Source organism: Botrytis sinoallii (assembly GCF_014898435.1).
Source record: "Botrytis sinoallii strain Bc 23 chromosome Unknown BSIN_007, whole genome shotgun sequence".
NCBI lineage: Eukaryota > Fungi > Ascomycota > Leotiomycetes > Helotiales > Sclerotiniaceae > Botrytis > Botrytis sinoallii.
Genome location: NW_024066034.1, coordinates 1,417,266 through 1,441,063, shown reverse-complemented (window position 1 = coordinate 1,441,063; position 23,798 = coordinate 1,417,266). Strand labels below are relative to the sequence as shown.

Here is a 23,798-nt window from a genome sequence, read left to right as displayed (position 1 = left end):
TATCACTGCCTACCTAGGTACGTCACCATATCACTACTTCCACATCCCAATCCACCAATCCAACCAACTTATAACCTTAAGCATCTCACTTACTCCCCGAGTAACTAACTAACCAACTAAACACAACATCTCAAACCACTCTACACCTACCTAGTACCTATCATCTACCCATCAAAGCCTATCCAGCATCCATCCAGTATCCGTTCAAGCCATCCCATCCATCCCATCTCATCTCAGCCCATCCATCTCAGCCCACCCCATCAACCCTCCCAAAATATAACCATATTTGCGCCGCTTTCCCAATTCCCAGCTCACTACCTACAGTATCAGTACCACTCATACCAACAGCTAAAACCAAGCCAGCCTTTACTCATCCTTCCATCGTATCTGTATGAATTACTCTATACGAACAATTCTCTCAATCTGATAGGTCAAGAACCGCAGAAACAATACTAGGTATATCAATGCTTACTAATAATACCTTGACACGAAACGTTGGACCAACTGTTTGTTTTGTTTGTTTTGTTTTGTTTCTCAATGCGAAATTGATCAAGTTCCGACCGACCTAGTACCTCCAGCTACCTAGGTGTCTAGCAAATGTTGTGCTGAACAATGGTGAAGATAGAATTCAAATTGTCTTGGTAACTTCAACATAAATATGAATAAATGAATCGATTTCGGAATACCTAGTTTGTAAATACCTAGTATAGTATTCATATTGTACACACCAACCATTATAATTTGCAAGCCGTCCTTTCTCCCAATTTTAAATGCCGTCGGGCGTGTACCCTCATCTCAACAATGGTAGGTTGATATGAAGCCATTAAATATCAATCGCAACAGGGGTGGCGTACCTAGCCTTCTACCCCACCCAATCCATCCTGGTGTCCATCAACATCTCATTTCGATTATCATATCGAAGATCGAATGAGAGTTTTCACCTCCGAACCATATCATCATATCATACAAATGTCTATGGCTTGACGTTCCACAATTCCGTCGTCCATCCTCTTTCCTTCATCTTCTTGCTATTTTTCGAGGTTGTACTTCTCTTGCTGTTGCTTGACATGATGAGAAGTTCTTTACTTGATGAGGCGAGAGCATTTACAAGTTCTGGCATTCTTCCGGTTTTCGAGAAGAGTTCCAATAGATCGGAATTCTCGGCAGCAATAATAGTAGCTAGATCCATAGAAACCATCAAGTAATCACGTGTCAACATAGGTCCAGCCATCTGTAATGTTGCGATCCAAGCCAAAATAGTCTCAGGAAGATAGGTTTCTCGTAATCTTGCGAATTCAGGTTGATCTGTGGAAATTGTTAGTTTCTTTGCCAATGGATCAAAGAGATCTGCTTACCTTGTAGACTTGTTGTCAACCACCCACTAAGCAACGGGTCTGCACAAAGTTTAGCTATTGGAAGGCTTTGGGCTAAGGCCCGCTTGAAGTCTTTGATGATTGAAATTTCGGTGGCCCTGTTGTAAGAATGTTAGCAATAGAACTGATCTCAGATACCAAGTAACTCACTCTTGCATGAGAAAGTATAGACCCCATGCGCTCTCTATGCGATCTAAAGTCAAGGCCAATGTTTCGAGTTCTCGAAAGCTCTTTGCTTGCTCAACCATATACTTTTTAAGGTATCGCTTTTTATCTGCTGAGCCATCAAGAACTTCAGTCAGATCTTCATTGTCTTCAGACTCCAAGCCTGTGAAATCGAGGCTCTCGCCCAATAATGCTCGAGTTTTACTCAATGCGATTTCAGAACTTGAAATTCTTTGGGATAAATGGAAGGCGGCGTGAAGATGCATATTTTCTAATTAATTAGCATTTTTCGAGAAACCTGAATGTGAGAACTTACTATAAAACCGTTGATATAGCATCCTGCCAACCATGAATGTCTCAGACCAAAGTCCATCCACAAGTAGATACCACTCTAAACTTCTAATGAGTAGAAGGTCAATCCTATCGAGGGTCTCGGAATCCGATCCCATAAAATCTCTCTTTATTGTCTTGCCTCCTTTGCCATCATCTTTTAATACTTGAAACTCCTTAGGTGAAGGATAATCTTTAGCTCCATCAGGATGGTCTGAGAGAAGGAATCTTGACTGGTAATTCACAAATTGTTGAACATCCAATCCAAGCTCTCTCATCAATCTGATTTGGGTGACCCGTTGTTCATGATCTGTAATATCAATCAAAGTACGACTAAGTGTGGCGTATCTTCTTGCTCCGGAGAGTTGTGAACAATATAGTGGTATGAGCTCCCCTTTATTGGCAAGACGCAAGAAGCTGATGTACGCAACGATCACGTTTTCAATGACTGACTCCTTAAGTACACCACCCAAGTCTAGCCCAAGACCTCTGAAGATGAGGATAGCATGAGTGAAAACTCGCAAACTGTCGTGATCACCCAAATTGACATAATTGGTGACGTCCTGGTCTTTAGGTTGTTCATTCGTTGGAGGTATTAAGTTTGAGGTGGTCTCGGCGTTCGCAAATTTTGATAGTGCCAGACCTTGTTGATAGATGAAGTCCGCAAATTGCTCTCCAATCAACACACCTTGAAGCAATTTCATTGGGTGTGAGCTTTCACCTGCAGTTCGAGAATCTGTCTTTAAGCTTTCTACCAGTCGTTTCCCAGCGATCGCGTTATCCCCGTGAAGTACAACAGCGTCAAGTGCTCCAAAGCCCAAAGTTCCATTCATCAAAAGCTGTGGTCCCGACTGAATGTAGTTGTCGAATTGTGTTCTCAACAAGGCATTGTAATGTGTGAAAATTAAGTCATCCCATGATTGACAAACAGGTTCGACGCTCGAGATGTCACCAGAGAGAATACCGTATACTGCTCGCTCGTACTCATCATTGCCGCCTTTTCGTGCAAGTGCAAAACACATGCGACGCCAAAGAGCACCAGATGCAATGTCCCCTTCATCATCATCTTCCAATGACTTTTCATCCGGTAGCCCAGACATGCTAACTGCTCTCCATACTTCGGTTCGATCCATACACCATTCTCTGATTTCGGCTGGGCTTCTGCCTCGACGGAGCATTTGATAACACCCCAACCAAATGGCGCGCTCGAAATATTCGTCTTGTACCTCCAGCTTTCGGCCTTGACGGGTTACGGAATCAGGATCCAGCTGGGTGACTAGAGGTTCAGTTTTGGTTGCATTCCACATCATTTTTTGGGTTTCATTAGAATTGAGGTCGACAGTTCGAGGCCAAGAGTGTTGATTTTTCTGAAGCTTGATAGCTGCCCTGGTGTGTAACCAACCATGCGCGATGATATCTCCCCTCTCCGCGTTTTGCTGTAAATCCTGAACTAAGACGTCGATTTCTTCCCCCGATTCCTCGGCCGTATCCTGAAGCCATCGAAGCACAGTTTTTCGTTCCAGCGCAAGATTATCTGTCTGTAGAAAATGATCCCAAGCTTCTCGTTCACTCGAATACTGATTTAAAGGTGTTTGTTGAGGTTCGAATTCTTTTCCGTTATCTGGTCCGGGAAATCGTAAGTGTGCCAATCTTCTCAAAAGGTCCCAAGTTTGCGCCTCCTGCTCCCATCTAATCAGATCCTTCACTGTTGTTCTGGAATTTATTATAAACTCTTCTTCCTCGTCCGAGTTTTCCATATCCACTTCATCAGTATCTTGCGTGATTTTGAAACCTCTCATCTTCTTTCTCCAACTCAAACCCTCCATTCTTCGGCGTTCGGACTCATGGCGATCTCGTAAACGGTCTAATGTATCGAGAGCAGTTCTATGATAAAGCTCAATCAAATCGAATGCCATCTCTCGTCTCTCATCCCCATCAGTCACCCTTAAAGGATCGTAACCATCAAGAAATTCCGCAAACTTCTCCACCTCATTTCCGACTCGATTCGCAGCATCTTGAAGGGGGTATAAGACAGCTTCTGTTTCTCCAGAACTTTCTACCATATCTGGTTTTTCATATTCAACTACCAATGATAGAAGTTAGTAAGTATAAGGCGCATAAACATTACTTTAAAAAAACTCATAAGAATTACTGACTTCGCTCTTGCTCTTGCTCTTCTCCATAGCGCGACATTCCATCGTAAGAAGAAGGGTCTTCAGAAAGTTCTCTTTCAAATCTTGGTTCCTGCTGCGCGGAAGGGTTAGCATTCTTGAATATTCTGAATTGCATTCCAAAGAAACTCACAGCTATCATTTGCCAACTTCCTTCACGGTGATTCTAGAAAAAGGAAACTTCAAGTCAGCTTCAATTCCCGTATAATTCAAGCCTTTAATATTTACCTGAGACCTTGGTACATCTAATCCATTTGTGTAATTGTTCATCGTAGAATTGCGCGTTGACATGGGCGCCATATTTTACAATGCGATACTTTGAAAGGGAAAGAAATCAGAAAAAGTAGTGTACAATTTGTTTAATGTTGATATTATATGGACGGACCAAATCCTCAAATCAACAAATTGAAGCTTCGGCCTTCGAACAATTTAGTCGCGTCCTGAAATGTCAGGGATTATTAATTTTTAGATGCGATCTTGACTTGTGAGTACCAGGGAAAGTTTAGCGCGATATGGCATTTGACGCTAAGGAAATCTTCTATTTAAGAGATTTCTTGCGTGCAAATTTAGACATTTTTTCTTTACAATGTTTTTACCGCCCTTCTAATTAGAGTCTCGAATCAAGCCTTCAATGTTTGGTTAGGTCCATTGGGATCTCTTTGCGCGCTCATGATCGGCCATATTAAATAATCTTCCTGTTTCCGTTACCTGACCTTTTCGGAGGTGTGAAGGATGGCAGTAAACTTGGAGAGTTACATCTTTTCGTAAGAAACTGGACTGTAATATTGATGTGATGAAAAAGTGATGTGTGATGAAGGTGTTTTATATAGTCCATGTATCAATGTCGGGCATACTATGAGAGTATACTATGAGAGTGCACATCTATCTATCATCTTCATGCCTGCCTCTCTTCTGATCTCTGCTTCATCTTCAACCGTAGCAAATTTGCCTTGGGACAGGAGACACTATTTGCATCATCACCATTCTTCTCATAGAATGCATTACAGCAATCATATAGTGCATCAATCTGTGATCTACACTTCTCTTCGTTGTAATTATTCTTTGCAAGACAATCTAAGGTGTAAATCATCAGTTGAGTTCCCAATTGGCTTGGGGAGAAAGATGCTGACCTTGGATGGCACACTTTATCCAGTTCCGTATTGTCAGCTCTTTGTAAAAGGCAGTATCAGTTGATGAGTGTAACATACAGCTTTGGAATGGCAAGGTTGTTCTGTATTTATATCATTTTTGAGTGGCTAAAAGTCCATCACATAAACATTAGTATCAATAACTTCCAAAAGAAAGAGCAATTTGACTTGATAGAAAAAATGTTGTCACCATATTCAACCTGGATTCTCAGCAAATGAACCACCAGATAGTTTCCTTTTGAATGAATGTATGTTGCTGCGACAACCTAGGTAGATACTGTATTGATCTTGTACTGATCTTTAATCCCAGATGCGAAAGGTGCAATCAATCTCTTTCAAAAATGTATTCAATGGTAGATAGAGAAGTCTGAAGTTGTTGTAAATTCTTGTTTATTCTTTGGTTCCTTGAGAATCTTTTTATATCTACATACCTAGATGAAAGACTACAACAGCCTCCAGCAAACTCCCCTGCACCAATCAGAACCCCTCCACCCACACCACTCCTCTTTCCTTTTTGTGTTACTAAAGCTTAGCGTCATCAGCCACAAGCGTGAATTTGACTTCCTCATAATTCCTTACCTACCACTCGACTTCCTCTTAACCTTCGACCTGACATAACTGATAACTTTTAAAGACACTTTAACAGTAGATCGATTTACTAAAGTCAAATCTACTCCTGTGTTGTAAGTTTATTTGTTACATAAGAATCCTCTTAATTTCATAAACTAACCAATTCACCACCATCTACAGCCTCGAATTGAGAAACACCCACCCCACGAATTTCATCTACCCATTTCCCGAACTTCAACTTCAAAATGTCCGACAATGAAGGATCCCCAGCTGGCGAGAGACCCGAAGCCCCTGTTTCCGAGCACTTGAACATCAAGGTTACCGATAACAATAATGAAGTCTTCTTCAAGATCAAGCGTTCCACTCAGTTGAAGAAGTTGATGGATGCTTTCTGCGAAAGACAAGGCAAAGCACCAAACTCCGTACGCTTCCTCTTCGATGGCAGCCGTGTTCAAGCTACAGACAGCCCAGATAAGGTGTGTATTCATTATTGTATTTTGTGGGGGATTTGATATTTGTTGTATTCATCGGGGAATATTTCTGTGCTACTGTGTCGCATCGCTTTTAACTAACGCATTTTACCTCAGTTGGATATGCAAGATGGTGACACTCTTGAAGTTCATCAAGAGCAAATTGGTGGCCAATAAATCATCCCTTGCTTTCTCATCCATTCCACTACACGACGATACGATACCATAACAATTCGACATGCGCATGATAGGGAGAGGCGAAATGGTACCAGGGCTTAGGATAACTCTGGTTGGAGATGACTGATAGCTCAGACCGAAGGAGAAGAATGTGCAATGCTGCGTTGGCAGTTAACATTTAACATCTTGCAAAGCGAAAACAATCTTCTAATCTGGGCTATTTTTTCCTTGTGTTTGGGGGATGACTCGTCAGTTTTACATCGCGGTATTGGCGTGTTTTAGGGAGGCGTCAAATAGTGTTTCTTCATACTTCAGGCCATATTTTCTGGCTGTAGCCACGAAGGACAGAATTTAGATGCTTGTTTTCCTTGGGTGGAAGAAAATGAAGATGTTCTCAAATTGTGACGGGGTCTTTCAGCATCTCGTCTGATTTACGCTTTGGTTTTGTTGTGATTCTTGTTTGATGTGTTTCTAACATAGGTTCTGCTGTTATATTGAGAGTGCATGCGCTGTGAAGTCCTTTCCACTGCCTTCATTTACTCTCTAATTATATTGTGACTTTGCGAGCAGATCATCCTGCAATCAACCCCGATTCCTTGGTATGAGCATCTAGTGTGGACTTCCATCTTTATGAAGGATATAATTCTCAGTTGCTACCGAACTGGCGGCGCTAAAATCAACGTGGCCTCGTTGCTCTGTAATGGTAACTTGTGCATCTATACACGCACACATTCGATTGGTGCTATACCTAGGCGTAGAATGAATGCGTAAGAGAGTAAAATATGTATGCATGGTCCGCCTCTTACTTCTAAGCTCTATACTTCGTGCTTATAACTCCCAGATCAGATCTCTCTTAGCCCTCAACCCTTGTTCCATCATCCTTCTCCGTACTTCTCTCCTCAATTTCACCATAGACCAAACTAATCATCCCACACCCCTTTCTTTATTTTCTCTGCCTCCTGCCTCCTCCTTTCTTCCTCCTCTCTCTCTTCCTTCCTCCTCTTCATCTCCTTTTCCTTTTGGACTCGTTCATATTCCCTCTGTTCCTCTGTTTTCTTCGGTGCGCGAACACCCAATGCACCTGCTATGAGTCGTCGAGCTACCGCATCTGTTTTTTCCTGTCTGCGTTCTGGGCCCCGCGCAGAATTGGATGAGGAGGATGAGGGGCCGGGGTAACCATAGGGATTCTCAAATTCTTGTGCAGAGGAGGAATTGATGGGTTTTTTGGAGGTGGAAGAAGCTGGAGGAGGGGGAAAGTGTTCGCTAGGTGGAGGGGGAGAGATAGGGGTAGGTGGTGGTGCGGAGGGGAATGAAGAGGAGGTGGGGGATAGTGTATTTTCTGTTGATGGGGGTTGAGTAGTGTCGGTTTCGGTTTCGGTGTCGGAACCGGAGGAGGCTTCGTCTTCCCAGGAGTCGGCGAGGGATATGGATTTTTTGGCTCTGGAGAAGGGTTTGGATTGGGTAGAGGAAGAGTTGATGCTGAGGTTGCTGAGAGTGTTGGAGAGGTCTGAGAGAGGGGTTAGCTGCGGGGTTCGTGGGGGGAAATAGGAAAGAGAAATTGATTTACCTTTTGGTTCAACTGTCATGATTGCGATTGAGTTCGAGTGATATTGGTGATTTGTTTGCTCGGTGTTCCAGACTATGTAGAGGAATAGGATTAAAATGCGTTCAATGGTCCAGAGCAGGAAGTGTAGTGTTTGTGCGGATAACAGACGATCCACTACTTCTGTATTTCTTGAAAATGCAATTTCGACTTTCAAACAGATGAGAGACTTTGTATGATTTAGTAAATGCAGATGTTCAATAAGTATCATGTGCGTAAATATAGTACGAATCAGAAGGTAATAGCTTCCTAATAGTAACTCATGCCATCCCTCTCTCATAGAGTCGCGTAGCGCATTCTCCAGCTCGGGATATCCACGGCTAACCCAAAATGATTTCTCCGCATCGTGGATTGGTGGAATCCGCTCTAGCTAGTCTTTAGCTCCCATCAATTATTGCTTGGATGGACGAACGGACGGCGCAAGACACCGAGTACATACATATTAGGTGACGGGAACGGGAAATCAGAACTTGGATTCTATCGTGTGGAACGAGTGATGCATCGTTTTACTAGTCTTTTTTGTACGAGGTGGGAAAGCGGATAAGAGTGTATGGAGGTACCGTAGAGGTCCAGAATTTAATGCAAGAGATCGTGCGTACCTACTACGTAGTTTGCTTTCCCCACACATGTGAAGACTGCAGGTGGGTTTAGGTGAAGCTCAAGCTCAAGCTCGTCGGCGTTTATTCCCGATGCGTAATCCCGAGGTTCGAGGTTTGTAGCTTGAGGTAAATCTTTTGATTGCTTTATGAACAATCTATATTGCTTATTACGACGACGAGAGTATTTTATGATTTGTTTATACGTAGCCTGTCCGTTTTATGTTGTACATACTTGGTGTTTGTATTTCCTTCTCAACTACGGACACATAACTGGAAATATAACACAACATGATACGCTCAAAAGCTCTCACGCGGGGTAGATTTGGGTACTCCAGCACAAGAACGTTGAAGCATTTTGTAAGTAGGGAAGATGGTAAACATACACATGAGGATAGATATGGAGAAACAATCAAGAATTTGAAGATTGGAAGCCATACTAGAGTTATATTCCAGGGTTTCACAGGTATGATGATGTGCAATTGACTGTTCTGTTTTACAAATGTGTCATGGCTGATTTGATACAGGTAGACAGGTGACATCCCATAATTAAGAATCACCAATGATTTCTATACTGATCTCAATACCCCATAAAGGCCACAGCAAATGCAAAAGAATCAATAGAATGGGGAACTAACATAGTTGGTGGTGTGACACCTGGAAAGAGCGGGGAGCATTTGGGATTACCAGTTTTACCTACTGTAAAGGAGGTCAGTATATCACGATTATGGATGTTAATTCTACTAACAACCCGAAATAGGCAATGGAGCAACTTAAACCAGATGCAACTGGAATATACGTAGCAGCTCATCAAGCACCAAGCGCAATTGAAGAAGCTATTGAAGCAGAAGTTCCTCTTATTGTTGCTGTCGCTGAACACATCCCTATTCATGATATGTTAAGGGTATGAATTCATGATTTTAAAATAATACGGAGCTGATATTTTTTAGATACATAATATCCTGGACACTCAATCAAAAAGTCGATTAGTTGGTGCCAATGCTCCAGGAATCATTTCAGCAATTGGAAAATGTCGGATTGGTTTCCAACCCCTTTCTTGCTTCACACCAGGTCGTATAGGTATTGTCGCTAAATCGGGAACTTTAAGTTATGAAGGTAAGATACTAAGCAGATGGTCTTGATCAATACTGATATTAATAGCCGTCGCATCAACGACCAGGGCTGGACTTGGTCAAAGTCTTTGTATTGGAATGGGTGGTGATGTATTGGCTGGCACTAATTTTGTGGATGCTTTAAAGATTTTCGAATATGATGATGATACTGAAGGAATCGTTATCATTGGTGAAATTGGTGGTGAAGCAGAACTTGAAGCTGCTGCCTGGATTAAGGAATGTAAAAAACGTTCCCCAAATCCCAAGTAAGTTTCCTAAAGACAGTTTGAGTTATACTAACCTTTCATAGACCTATTACTGCACTGGTAGCTGGTGTTCATGCGGCTCCTGGTAGAGTCATGGGTCATGCTGGAGCTTTTACTTTGCCAGGAGAACCTGATGCGTTGACAAAAATCAAGGCTTTCGAAGATGTAGGAGTTACTATGGTCAATCATCCAGCCAAATTTGGAAATGCTATGAAGACTTTACTAGAGAGCTCCGGAAGATCAAGTAATAGCATTTCTACAGGTAACTATTCTCAAAAGCGAGGTATGCACACAATGAGGGTACGCCCAACACCAAGGATTTCACAAATGAACATGACACAAAGAAGAACCATATATCTCAAAGAGGTAGATGCGTTTAAATTGCTCGACGGAAAGAAAGTCATTGGAAGATGGCAAACATACCACATCGCTATTGGCATCGATCGAAGTAACCGATGTCCATTTTTAATACTACAGAGGCCGGGTGAACAGAATGAGTCCTCTACAAAATCGATAAAGCTTCCATTTTCATACGATACTGCCAGAATGTCTGATGTACTCGATAAGCGCAGCTCTCATTTGGGGTTGAGACCTCTTCAAAGCAGGTTGTTGAAATCACTCATTTTCGACTTGTATGAACTTTTCAAAGAAAAAGAAGCCTTCCTCCTCGAATGCGTCGTACAAAATCAAAGAGCAACGGAATTAAAAGGTCAACAGAGAATGGTAGTTGTGAATTCACTTTTCGGTTTCGATGACGCCGCCTTTAAAAGTTCGAATCGGCAATCAGAAATTCACTCTCTTCCCCGCGCAGATATTCAAGATCCTGCCGAAACAGCTGCTGAAAAAGACGGTATAATATACATCAAACTTGCCGGTGATGGTAATATTGGAACATTGGTGAATGGTGCAGGGCTGGCTATGAATACTGTAGATGCGTTGGCGGATGTGGGAGGGAAAGCTGCAAATTTCTTGGATACTGGAGGGAAAGCGACGGCGGAAACGGTGAAGAAAAGTTTCGAGGTGATCTTGAGAGATGAGAGGGTGAAGGTGGTTTTTGTCAATATTTTTGGGGGTTTGACTTTAGGAGATATGATTGCTGAGGGGATACTCTTGGCTTTTAAGGAGTTGGGAGTTAAGGTGCCGGTGGTTGTTAGAATTAGAGGGACGAATGAGAAGGAGGGGCAGAGGATTGTAAGTTTTCTTTTTCTTTTGGTTGTGGTCTATTTATTGGCCTGAATTATTGTGAGAAGGATAAGTGTTTACTGACTTTCTCTTAAATCTATAGATTGCTGAAAGTGGATTGCCACTATATGCATATGATGACTTCGATGAAGCGGCGGCTAAGGTGATAGAATTGGCAAACTCCAGTGGAGCTTGAGACTACTTTTAGATTTAAGTGGTATAAATATATCAAGATATTTTCGACACTTTAGTGTCTCATCCGCAGAGATAGATATCCTACCGGAGATATACCAAGGCGACGCGATCTCCCAAGAGTTTAAGATTTGAGGAACATTTGCATGAAGGGTAGCTCCGCATGTTAGACAAGTACAAATCTTTCCGGAATTCGCATTCAAATTCCATCTCAAGAATACAAATTTTACTATTGCCAGTCCACTATCATCACCGTCTTCAACCTGCTATTCTCACCGCTCAACTAGCAGTCGTGGTGCTTTAAATGCTCAAAACTAAAACCCATCTCAAACCCGTCGCAAACCCTGAAAGCAATTCCGCTCTCCAAACAAACTGTCTCTCATCTATCTTATGCCAGGTTGCATTATCGTGTAGAAGCATATACTCGTCTGAGATATTGAATTCCTTCTTTGTGTCGTCTGGATTTCTGCTATCTCATCGTGTGAATTGGCAGCGAAGTTCGTTTATCGCTGAATTGTGAATATATCACGCTAGATATCTGATCTAAGTTTTTCGTCTAATATTTTGTGTCGTGGTGTTGTCATTTGATTACACTCCGATTTTGGGATTTAGTATCGTTAGCCAAATTTTATCGTCCGAATTTATGAAGAAGTTGTTGTCTATACCTAGGTACTTGAAGTTTCTACGGATAGCTATAGTGAAATATAGGGTTCTTGGATTCCTATTGGATGGAATGTACTAAGGTGTATCTGATTTGTCAATTCTTGAGCACAGTTAATTCCAGGATTACCATATGAGCTGCGTTTGTACCATATAGTTCCAAGTTGGTGATGAAGAGGTAAGGGCAGTAGAGGAAACTTATATGTAAAGATCGGCATGTTTGTAGAAGCTCGCTAGAAGGTCGATGGGTGTGGAACAAGAATGGAACTTGAGATCGGGTGAGGGATGGGGATCGCGTTGGGAGGTTGGGAGTCGTAATTGTAGAGTTGTATTTTGGGATTCACATGAATTGTATTATTTCTCCCTGTTTTGAAACGCTTCTACTAGCCGGAGAGTCTAACTACCGATATTCACTCCGTCTACGAGCTATTTGTGATTCATACTCTGTTATGTTGAGTAGTTGTTTATTTGAATGCGACTCGCTCTGCACTCATCTTTTTATATTAAGTTAGGCACCTGGACGCGTCAATTAAAAGGGCATGGGGAGAGTAGGAATTTGTTGGCCTAATAGGAACTTCTTTGATATGGTTGAGGAAGGGAGGATCAAATTGGAAGATGGGAATAGATTTATTTTCATTTCAGTGAGCTTGTGTCTTTTTGGGGTGAGGGGGGGTTTTAGTTGTTGATTGTTCTGGATGTTTGGAAAGTTTGTTCGGATAGATGGATTTTATTATTTGCCATATCTTCGTCCCTATTTTTGGTGGTCGAGAGAACCGGAGTATATATCAGATGACATACATTGGAGAATAAGCAGCACAGTCTTTCTAAACGAGGCTCGAGGAAGTAGAGTTGATGTGAAGATTCTCTAGAGGTAGATAAATGTATTACTACGAGCACATCTATGAGCTCCGATCCAGCAAAAACCATATCGCACTGGCGTATATTGGTTTTCGGCAATATTGGGCTCTGTGACTCTGAGAGTTGGGTTTCTATAAAAGTGCTGGATTGGACGTTTGAGGGTAGATGGTGAATTGGAGAAAGAGATAGGAAGTACCTTTATGGCTATTCTAGTTCGTCATTCGGACCCCGGGGACTCTAACTTGAAGATCATGTGCTTGGGGTGAAATATGAAGGTTTGAGTCGCTATATTCACCTCTTAACTTCATCTTACTCCCTTATCGCCAAACCTTGTAACAAGGAGGCTACAGCATCGTTCCTATCCTAGCTAAGTTGAAGAATTCAGAGTACTGTAAGTTTTCCGGAATCTTCAACCAGGATTTATTACGATTAGGCTTTTGAAAGGATGAAAGTAATCAAGCTTTGTTACTATTGTTGATTGGCGTTATTTCCATTTTGCAGGCAGATGCAAGAATAATCTGATTATTTTTAATGAATTTGAGAGCGGGTTTTCTGTGTATATAATTCTCGTGGATCTTACTTCTGGCTTTAAACTCTGACTAAGACTTCGAACTTCTCGTGCTAAGTGGACTCCTTTAGTACATGGAAATGTGGTAGTAAAAAGAGTTACTACGGATGGTATCTGTCTTTGAGCTGCAGTATTTATGCTCTGTTTGCAAGTCTTTGTTGGAGATTAGGAGATATGTGAGGGGAAGGTGTTGAGAGAAGAGAGTGGGAATCAGAGAGGTGATGGTGCGTACCTTGATAGTTCAAAATGTTGAATTCCCTACATGTTCGCACGGTTGTGCAAATGGAGTAGGAAGTGGTGTAGTATCTAGTCTCTCATTATATGGTAACGTATGCCTTGGCCATGTCCATCAACCAAGCCATTCGAAAGCACGAGAAGAAAATGATCAATAGAGAGGCCACTGCTCAATATGACTGTGTAGCGAGTAGCGAGTACTGGAACTGCATACTTGACTACTTTGTGATATCGGTTGGCGTACGTCATGCGGCTACTTTCCATATACTGCTGAATATGATCGTTTGATAGTGTTATAGTCGGCTCTCTAGGCGGCCGACTATTTTTTTGTATTCAAATTGAAATGAATCGGTGTCCTTGAAACTCTGTTCGTGTTCATGATTCCTTTTGATGTTGAAGTCAATATCGACAGCGATGCACGTAGGTAGTGACTTATTAGGGTAGAAGAGTTGAAAAATATGGATAGTGATAAGATATATTCAAAGGGGACAAAAGCTCAAATCGTATGGAAAAGAGTCTAGAGTATCAAAATATAGAACGAGCCTAGTCTAATTAAGCTGACTTGAAAAGAAGTAGACCACTCGGTAATATGAATCAATTCAAGTATACAGACGAATATAATTGCACCTGAGTATGGTCTATGGTTTTAAGGGTGCGTTCGGGTCGTTCTTTTTACACGACTTAATATTGCGTTTACAGAGCGCAACTTTAACAAGACTGAGCGCGACGAGGTCTATAAGGTCTATATGCACGTAATACGCATCGGGGCATATCACGTGCACAATTATCTATATTACAATAAATACCCTTGCGAGATCATCTTTTCGTCGTACACGGGATATCCCACCACAAGGCTCCGGATACCTGCAATAGTCTTTATACTAGCCCAGGTTATCTACTACTTCTACTGACCATTCCTCGTCAATCTGACACCCCCTTTCGGGTAAGCAAAAATGCGGTTGCTCGACACGAAAGACACGGAGAATCTTCGAGTGCAGGAATTTTCCCAACGGGAAATCCCCTCGTACGCCATTCTTTCTCATAGGTGGGAGGAAGATGAGATCACCTTTGAAGATATCAAGAATGGCAACTTCAATCAGAAGAAGGGTTTTGCGAAGCTAGAAGGCTGCGCAAAAAGGCCAGGGAAGATAAACACTATTGGGTCTGGGTTGACACTTGTTGCATTGACAAATCAAGCTCCGCGGAACTTAGTGAGGCCATCAACTCAATGTATCGTTGGTATCAAGAATCTGCAGTTTGTTACGCATATTTGTCCGATGCAAAGGATATTTGGTCTTTGATTCAAAGCAAATGGTTCTCTCGTGGATGGACATTGCAGGAACTCATAGCACCACGTCATCTCCTACTATTTGATATGCACTGGCGTCTACTGGGAACTAAGGGCGGGCATGCAACCCTGATCGAATACATTACTCGTATTGATAGAGATGTCATACTCGGACGTCTTTACCCAGGATCATGCAACGTTGCCCAGAGAATGTCATGGGCTTCAGAACGAGAAACTAGCCGAGAAGAAGACTTAGCTTACTGCTTGATGGGACTGTTCGATATTCATATGCTACCAATGTATGGGGAGGGCTCCCAAAATGCATATCTTCGACTACAGCAAGAGATTCTTAAGCGAACTTCAGACCAAACTTTATTTTTATGGACTGCTGCTCATGAGCCCTACAATCAAGGTCTACTACCAACTTCTCCAAGTTCTTTTTGCACTCATCATGGCTGCTTAGATTGGCTGCCCCTCAATTCGAGGACGATCGGAGATTCGATGAACGCTTATACTTCACTTATTCCATCAATTCGTACACCTCGCGGTTTCAAGTACAACAAGCAAATTGGGGTATACATTGATGCTCCTCCAGTCGATACACACTCTGCTTTTGGATCCAATGGCCTGCAGTTATCTCTTCTTTCCTATGACAGCAGCCAAGACTCATTCAAGCGTCAACAGCCCTACCTGCACACACTTACAAAATAGTATGCCTCGACGTTTTGAGCTGGAATAATAGTAGAATCTTTCTAACCTTGATACCCGAACACCCTCCGAGCCCCCATACTTCTAGAATGAGCATCGATCGAATGGGAGCTTTTCGACGTCCAGCTTCCACAACTCTAGAATCCAGACCTCGAATCAATATGCCTTTATCCATGGAGCGGCAAACAATTGCCGTTTTTCAAGTCGATACATCAACATCCGGTAGTCCCGTGCAGTTTAGGTTTTCCCCCGTGCTAGAATCCGGAGTAAAATTCACCAAAGCTTTCATTTTTCAACCTGATGGCTCGAACAGTCATTTGAGTTCTTTTTCTGAACCATTTGAGTGTGTTGGGGGTGTTGTTTTATTTGATATACCGTCACAACACTGTAACCATAGACAACTGATGCTGGCATTTGGAACTCGGCAACGACTTTCGCCCTCCTGGTGCACTTTAGTTGAAAGTTGCCGAAACCTTTCGGGTCCGGGTGTCGAGCATCTATATTCCGAGTATAATGCTCTCAACTCTCGTTTGAATTCTCGTTCACACCTTTCTCTAGACAGTTGCGTACATTATGCATGTATCAATGTTTTACACAATGTACATAACATAGAATTTAATTAATACATCACTCAATCTCAAATCATCACTAAAATTAATAACTGGATCTTCTCTTGGCTTAGTGAATAATTCGGATTGAGGTGTGACCATTTCGGTTAGGTTGAGGCTTATCCCCCCTTCATTCAACTTCATTTAAATTTGGTAGCATTCCACCGAAGTCACTGGATGAATCAACTGTACTTGCTATGATCTTGCTGCTATATATTGCCAGAACGATTGTTGTTAGTATCTATATTTTTGGAGCTATTCGACTGACGATGCAACAATGGGGCAGATATGTTGAGGCCATGATTTCAGACTACATAAGAAAGCGATCAATGAAAATCATGACGAATTCATGGATTTGACCTGTATTCCCTCACTATACCTAGGTTTTTAAATACAGTTCCTAGATAAACGGCCTCAAAATGGCTTATCCTATCTCAAAGGTCGCTGTTGCAATAGCCGCAAAGCCCTCAGAAGTGATAACGATGAGAAGCCACTACCTCATAGCTGCTGTACCATCACACGCACCAACTTATCGCCCTTTACATAGAGTCCTTGCATGCCACAAGATAAAAATTCCTATCGCAAGTCAAGTATTAGATTTCGAAACTTACAAATCTTCATTCAAAGACATTCTCCCCCAATAAACCATTTCTGGTCATGGAAATGCGCAGAGACGTACACCATGATTAGACTATACCAACAACTAAATCTTCTCCAGGCTCGAAATCATACTTCTGCACAATTAGCGAGTCACCATATTCTGAAAGTCAACGACAGGTTCATCTTAATCATATCATCTAGTCTATTCTAATCGTCGATTGCGCAAGTATATCATGAGCTGTGAAATCATCATCAATTACCGTCATCATCTGATGTTTCATTCAGATAGAAAGTTCTTCTGCTGGTTGTCAAACTCCTGAGATCTAAAGTTTTATATTTATCCATTTGAGCTCTGCCTCAGCGCCTAGTCTGTGTAAGAACAACGGGAGACCGACTCGAACTTCAATAGATTTCACTCATCTGAAGCTCGCACAGTAAATATCTCTGTTAGAAGTATTTCTTCCTTTCTGGTTCTGCGCGGAGTATTTGTATGCACAATAGGAAAGACGAAGAAGACAAATTCGGAAAGAGTTAGGAAAGAAAAGTGGATACTAGCACGCCATTCTTTCCAACCCATGTGAGTGAATCTATATTATTATTCCAAGTGTCACCTCATGCGGGGCTCTTGATCTTGAATTGAAGATCCTTTACTTAGATTGAAGTCTTTACAATAGAGCTGAGCTTCAGCATTTGGGAGAAGCGAAGAAGTTGCGAAATCTAGGTCATCACCGAATCACAATATGTCCCGGATGGTATCTTAGACCAATGGCTTTGTATATAGGACTAGCAATGCGACTCATCCAGTATATAATTTCTACTTGGGAACAGCTAGTGTATTTCTTGTCCATCAATGATTTGTTAATCCTCCAAAGTCCAAGTGCTATCGCTAGACCAGACATACCAATGAATGAAGCATTAACATCAAAGCAATCCTCCCACCTACAGAGCTCTGAACTGCAAACTTAACAGTTGCATTGATTTCAGTAGGTTCAGCACAAAACGATAAGTTTCTCGAAACCATTTATCATCAAGGGTACGCGAGAAATACGTCGCAATTAACAAGTCTCACGGCCTATCTGTTATTCGTGACAGTATTTTGAATGCAATATTCCAAGCGAGTGGGATTTTTGCGCGCAATTGCACTGGATAGAGAGATTTAATTGGTAAATGGACCAAATAGTACCCTCAATATTTGACTCCTTTATTAGTAAAAGAATGAAATCTCCTATCGTTACATCACGGAGTAGAGCAACAGATGCGAATGAGAGCATTTCAGGATCGTCCGATTGCTGTAAGATTACACTGGCTTTGGGTAGGGTAAGATCCATAGTTTCTTATTCAAGCAAAAATATTGGGACAATTGCTTCTTGTCCCAGAATGTTGTTAGAGAGCCCTGAAGGTTTGTGACAACCGAAACAGGAAACGGTAAGTCAAATTCCGAGATGACATTAATAGCTTTTGGATGATAATAGTCGTATATTAACATTCTTCTTGAAAAACTTTCTCCTCATGTTGTTACTTCAAACCCTGGAAATGTTCAAATCCGATCAGAGGTTAGAGAAGAGTCAAGACACCATAATATCATCAAATCAAAACATAATAGAGTCCTCATTTCAACAACAACATATGGAATTTCTGACTGAAAACTTATGAAAGACTTCCTCTCTGAAATTACATTTCCCCACGTATTTTGAAACGATCCAGAATTTATGAAAGGAAATTTACCACAAAGGTCTTCCTCTTCCTGTACGGAGCAATGGTATTTGTCAATACTTTCGAGGCTGATTCAATCCATGAACAGCTGTGTAATTTACACCCACCTCCTGAAGTCGACCCTCAATCCTACCTACGTAGATTTATACAAAACGGTGAATTGATTTATGTGGTGGCGAAGCATAGATAAGAAGTGTATGCTGCTTTTGTTCCCAATGCTGTATCAAGTCTTCATCTCCTGTTCTCTACACAATAGACCCGAACCTCTCGTCTATTATTGAGAAGCTACATTGTCAGTGTTGTATATCTGTTAGCAAAATGATTTGCAAGTAGAGATGAAGGCCAACAAATCCTTCTGATAATTCACTTTCGATTCACTGCCACCCTTATACTGTTTAATCAAACGCCGATCAAGTTCGCCTTTTATAATATTTGCCCACCACTCTTCCATACCTAGGTAGAATGCATTGATTTTACCCCACCAAAAAAAACGCAAGAAAAGTTAAATAAAATGCAAAAATAATATTCCTGTTCGGGAGAGCGCCGCAGAGTTTAATTAAAACCAGGCGAACTGATTTTTCCAACAAACAAATTCTTCGGCTGTGAAGCAGTGATCCTGTTTGAGAGGATGTGAAAACCAAGTGCGCCACCACTAAGCCAACTGGATTTTGTTTGTTGTGAAATGAGAGATGTTGTTTTTTGGATTTAACGAGCGCTGAAAAGGTACCGATTTTGCTGTTGATTGGAACTCGAACTTCTCGTAACGTCGGTGATAATGTTACGATTCTCTGAATTGTGCTAGACCTGTAGCCGTCGAGTTGTTCTGCGTTACGTTCCTTTGACATGACAATTTTGAGTTTGGTTGAAAGTTCAAACCATCTCGTAAACTTGCATAATTCAGTTGAATTTCAGGAACTACACTGAGTACTGGATTTATCCATCGCAATCTTCAAATATCAACGCCTGCTATCGATTTGGATAATTGCGAACCCATTTCCCTTGTAATGGTATCCTATCCAACAGACTTTGAAATTTAGATACTGGCTCAACTTTGAGAGGAATTCATGTCGTTCTGCTCGCAAAATGCAAGTCTCTCGGAGAAACAAAATGTATGGCCAAGCGTGTCCCATCTAAGCAATTATAAGCGTCCCGTCCCAAGGCTTTTCGTATAGACACCATGTATGATCTAGAGAACTTCAGATTCATCCAAGCAAAGACCATGCGTCATGCGTAAATGTGCAAAGAGGCGGCCAAGCCGCCAGTGACGTTGACCCTTTCCAGATCTTCAGCTCTCGGATATCTGAGATTTGAAGCCCCTCATCTTAAAGAGCCTCAAACTTTCATCATTAACAGCAAGAAAAAGACAATACATCGTGTACCTACTGATCTCCAACTGAAGTCTGCATTCCGTAGGAATTCCTTGAGCAGTGAACAAAGGGCGTTCCAAAAGCTCCTGCACGTAGTGGATCTATGTCTTTGAAATCTCCGTTCAACTCTACCGAATGATGAATATTCTATATCACGACTCAAGACTCACGATTCACATTCGTAAGCCCTCACAAACAACCCCATGGAGTTAATATCCAAAGTTTCAAAAGGAAGAAAAGAGCCTTGCTATTTTCATACCCCATACGAATGATGTATGGTTATCATGTCATGTCAGTCAAATAGTGGATCACATCATGACAATCAAACATGTCATCCATGATAGTAAAATGAGTCCTTCCCGATGATCTGCCACGAAACAAACGGTGAAGGATCACTAGTAGTGTAAGTGCGGAAAGATGTATTACTTGAATAGAAAGATCTCCATAGCATCTCGGTAATGGCATCATTCTCGGTAATATGCCCGATTTGACTCCGTTTGGGATATGGATATTGTATCGGAATATTTTTGTTCCCATGACTATGGATTGATTCATGGTGGAGTCGGGAGGGGGTGGAATTTTCGTTCGTGAATTGGGGGAACTTGGCATGCTTGGGTTGAGGAAAGTGCTAATCTGCATGCAGGGTGATGGAGATTTGAGAAGCAGTAGGGTGTTTGACGTGGATCAGAAGGAGGAATATCATAATATAAGACTCTAGAAGTGAGGAGTTGTGAATCTGTAAGTCCCTAGTTCCTTGTTCTACTATAGAATATCTACATTCTCAAGAATTGCCATAATTGGTAGGTCCAATCCGTATATAGGAAAGCCTTTGAAAGATGTGTGCATTGCATATGGTATACCGGTATGTGATTTGAATCTGAATCTCTATTACGCTTTGATGTTGGGCCAAGAATTTAAAGAACATTGGCAAGATAAATTCTCCGATGATTAGAATTCGTGTTGAATATTCGAATGTTGGAATATTATCGGAACCGGCGGGGCAAGGGATCAATTGACTTGATACATCTCACATTCTCTTATCGATATCGCAAACTGTAAGTAGGTACTCCGTACAGATAAACCCCGCCACGACTGGAGAGACGAGTATGTTGGAACTTGGCATTGAGTAGAATGCTAGGGTTGAAAGAAGAGGGTGTTGAATAACATATACCACATGTACCGGAAGAGTCATAGACACAATAGTAATGCTATTAAAAGGCGCAAAATCAATAGATCAATCCTTTACTTTACTTTTTTCGTCACATGAAGATATACTTCGTATCTAAGAACCAATTCGCCATAGCTTCGGCGCGTAAATGGGTAGATGCGGAAGTGCTAATTGGGATCAAGATGCGGGATGGTCTTAGATCTCTTGCAGATTTTGACAAACTTGGAAGCTTGCTTAAAGTCAAATTCGAGCCCGATTCAAAAATCCGATAATCGGAAACAATCTCTTTGAGGTCTAGAGATATTTCCGTGATTCTAGAAGATATTTTGAGATACTGGAGAGGATATATGCAAACAAACATGTACATACATACTCCGTACATACATATATACGTACATATGTACATATGTAGTATGAGTAATTAGCTACCCTTCGTGGAGGTCTATGGAGGGATTGGAAGAAAGGTCACTGGATAAGAGACCGCTGGCCTATTCTGCGACCGCAAGGCTACTCTATTCTCATGTATCCTTCCAGAATGAGGATAATTGTAAGATACAGTAGGACAGAGATCTCATTGAGATTCTCTTGATTGGTTATGTTCACATAGTTTAAGCGGTGAACAGCGAAATAGGAAGAGGCGAATATGCAATGGTTAAGTGCTTGCAGCTTGCATATGCAAAGGCGGTCTTTTTTCTCAGTGCCAGTACCTTTTTGTAAGAAAAATTTGCTGTGCCGTTGTGCAGAACATCATGTACCTAATAGAGGAGGCTCGTGTTCTGCATGTGTACTTGAGGATATATTTCAAGAGGAAAAAACGTGCAGGATTGGAGTAATACGGCTAGGTCATGCTGGGGCGCGTGAATGGTACCTTGAACCAGGTTGTGTGCATTTTAATATACAATTGCATGATGTCGTTCACAAACAGTGCAAGTAGACGTGACAAGAACGCGTCTCAATAATCCTTCAACATAAGAGACCAACAGTGGCTTTTCTGACGTATCATTTTCCAAGTTGATTTGAAAGCGGGATGGAATGCGCTGGTGTTTCGGATTGGGGTCTAAAATGATTAGAGATTGGGGGCATAGCCGAGAGAATCAACCTATCTACTGGGAATTTTGCGATAGGAATAGTATTTGGAGTTCGTACTCGGTGAGAAGGCTGAATACTGAGCTTTGGCATTTTGCTTTAGGTGTAGTTGTATCGTAGAAAATTTATTCGATTGTTAGTTGACCATTGGAAAGCTAAGGTCGATCCTCCAGGACCTACATATTTTGATAGCCAAGAAGGGAAAAAGAGTCATTGATGGTATGCAATAGTGTTTGTGGAGTAGACAATTTAACTAACATGTCTTGGATCTTACCTCGCAGTGAAGTATCTACGTAGGTAGTTAGCCTTCACTGCTTATATTCGTCCGCACTACGGAATATGCCAAAGGATTAGATGTGAGATAGGACTGAATGAGGGGGAAAGCGTCCGTGGCTGGCATTCAATTTCCTTTGAACCGGGTCACGGTCTTCCAAAGCTTTCCTTTTTTTTTCTCGGGACGTCGTGGGGTTGGATGAGCTCAAGCTAATTATGATGACTTGCGAGACATTGGAAGCTTCATACTATGACATCTCGTAGGGCATCCCGACGTTACTGTATCAATACGACAATATTTATATCGCAGAAGTTTAAGATTTGGGAAGGATTAGTCGTTTTGACCAAGATGAAAAACGTGAAGAAGCGATGAAGGGGTTTCTACCGTATCTTCATTTTTTTACCACTCTATATTTGGGGGATCGCCATGTGCCAACATCAGCAACGCCCACAACAAATTAACATGTAGCTGTGTGCGCTTTGATGTTGTGTTCCCCCAAATCGGAGTGAATTTCAATAGCACAAAAGAAAGTCAAAACGGCTTTCGTAGATCACAATATACTTGACGAGTTTTGTGGATGTGCGGAAGTTTCCTCTTGATTGGTGCACTCGGAATATTCGGTATACATTCTGAAGTTGGTTGTTGCACCGAGAGAACTCAGGCCCGTGAGAAAGGTATGAAACTATTAGATGGCCAGGGGAGGGCAAGATAGCTAAGATATCAGGTTAAGGAACCGTAGATATCATGTCAGGTACCGTTCTCAGCTGACAGGACTACTGAATATAGGCAGAAGAAGTCATATCAGTGGCACGCATGTTCCACGTTTTGTATGGAGAAGAATTTCCATATCACACAACCTTATCGAGTAGTGCAATGATGGTACCACATCGAGGCTTGGACAATTGATTGCAGCTGACATTCGCATCGAAAAACAGGATATTCGAAGTTCGAAATGAGTATCTTGAACCGGAGTTTGTAGATCAAGAACTTTTAACTCCTCTTCACCCAATTGAATGCTAGTCTTTGGTATTGGATTGCAGATATTTTGCTCTTTTGCACATCTAGGCTTGAAACTTACACCTCCGCCACTCCACTCAATCTCACAGAGCTTGAAATCTTGAACGACAAGCAAGGACGAGGATGCCATGCTGACATGATTACCAAGATCCGATCAAAATTCCTACTACTCGTGTCACCATTCGAAACCCTGTTTGGACGATTCATGGACATGACGGGGCTGAATTTGACTGTGTACTAAATGAATTTTGAGGCGATTTATAATTATCGCCCCGTTGACTACTGCACTGAATG

General features: G+C 41.7%; 6 protein-coding genes across 6 annotated transcripts; 3 read left to right on the top strand and 3 right to left on the bottom strand.

Moving 5' to 3' along the window:
- Positions 1 to 973: 973 nt before the first annotated feature.
- Positions 974 to 4,339, bottom strand: EAF02_004847 (uncharacterized protein; the record flags this gene model as incomplete). The annotated part of the gene is made up of 7 exons (XM_038900895.1): positions 974 to 1,305; positions 1,356 to 1,471; positions 1,524 to 1,809; positions 1,855 to 3,951; positions 4,025 to 4,115; positions 4,173 to 4,205; positions 4,268 to 4,339. 7 exons carry the CDS (start codon positions 4,337 to 4,339, stop codon positions 974 to 976), a joined length of 3,027 nt encoding a protein of 1,008 aa, XP_038759407.1.
- Positions 4,340 to 4,934: 595 nt separating this feature from the next.
- On the bottom strand, positions 4,935 to 5,129 carry EAF02_004846 (uncharacterized protein; the record flags this gene model as incomplete). Its single annotated transcript, XM_038900894.1, has 1 exon — positions 4,935 to 5,129. The coding sequence occupies one exon, from the start codon at positions 5,127 to 5,129 to the stop codon at positions 4,935 to 4,937; it is 195 nt and encodes a 64-aa protein (XP_038759406.1).
- An 873-nt stretch (positions 5,130 to 6,002) lies between these two features.
- EAF02_004845 (uncharacterized protein) lies at positions 6,003 to 6,404 on the top strand (the record flags this gene model as incomplete). The annotated part of the gene is made up of 2 exons (XM_038900893.1): positions 6,003 to 6,233; positions 6,345 to 6,404. 2 exons carry the CDS (start codon positions 6,003 to 6,005, stop codon positions 6,402 to 6,404), a joined length of 291 nt encoding a protein of 96 aa, XP_038759405.1.
- Positions 6,405 to 7,324: 920 nt separating this feature from the next.
- On the bottom strand, positions 7,325 to 7,990 carry EAF02_004844 (uncharacterized protein; the record flags this gene model as incomplete). Its single annotated transcript, XM_038900892.1, has 2 exons — positions 7,325 to 7,911; positions 7,972 to 7,990. 2 exons carry the CDS (start codon positions 7,988 to 7,990, stop codon positions 7,325 to 7,327), a joined length of 606 nt encoding a protein of 201 aa, XP_038759404.1.
- Positions 7,991 to 8,725: 735 nt separating this feature from the next.
- On the top strand, positions 8,726 to 12,197 carry EAF02_004843 (uncharacterized protein). Its single transcript, XM_038900891.1, has 8 exons — positions 8,726 to 9,069; positions 9,131 to 9,138; positions 9,200 to 9,313; positions 9,364 to 9,507; positions 9,554 to 9,719; positions 9,765 to 9,981; positions 10,026 to 11,172; positions 11,267 to 12,197. Exons 1-8 carry the CDS (start codon positions 8,895 to 8,897, stop codon positions 11,357 to 11,359), a joined length of 2,064 nt encoding a protein of 687 aa, XP_038759403.1. The 5' UTR covers positions 8,726 to 8,894; the 3' UTR covers positions 11,360 to 12,197.
- A 2,706-nt stretch (positions 12,198 to 14,903) lies between these two features.
- Positions 14,904 to 15,674, top strand: EAF02_004842 (uncharacterized protein; the record flags this gene model as incomplete). Its single annotated transcript, XM_038900890.1, has 1 exon — positions 14,904 to 15,674. The coding sequence occupies one exon, from the start codon at positions 14,904 to 14,906 to the stop codon at positions 15,672 to 15,674; it is 771 nt and encodes a 256-aa protein (XP_038759402.1).
- Between the last annotated feature and the right edge of the window lie 8,124 nt (positions 15,675 to 23,798).

Bases quoted from the DNA above. Each gene is read 5' to 3' on its own strand.
- EAF02_004843 (XM_038900891.1), top strand. From the start codon at position 8,895: ATGATACGCTCAAAAGCTCTCACGCGGGGTAGATTTGGGTACTCCAGC. The intron at 9,314-9,363 runs GTCAGTATATCA...AACCCGAAATAG, and splicing joins TTTTACCTACTGTAAAGGAG to GCAATGGAGCAACTTAAACC. The intron at 9,720-9,764 runs GTAAGATACTAA...TGATATTAATAG, and splicing joins GGGAACTTTAAGTTATGAAG to CCGTCGCATCAACGACCAGG.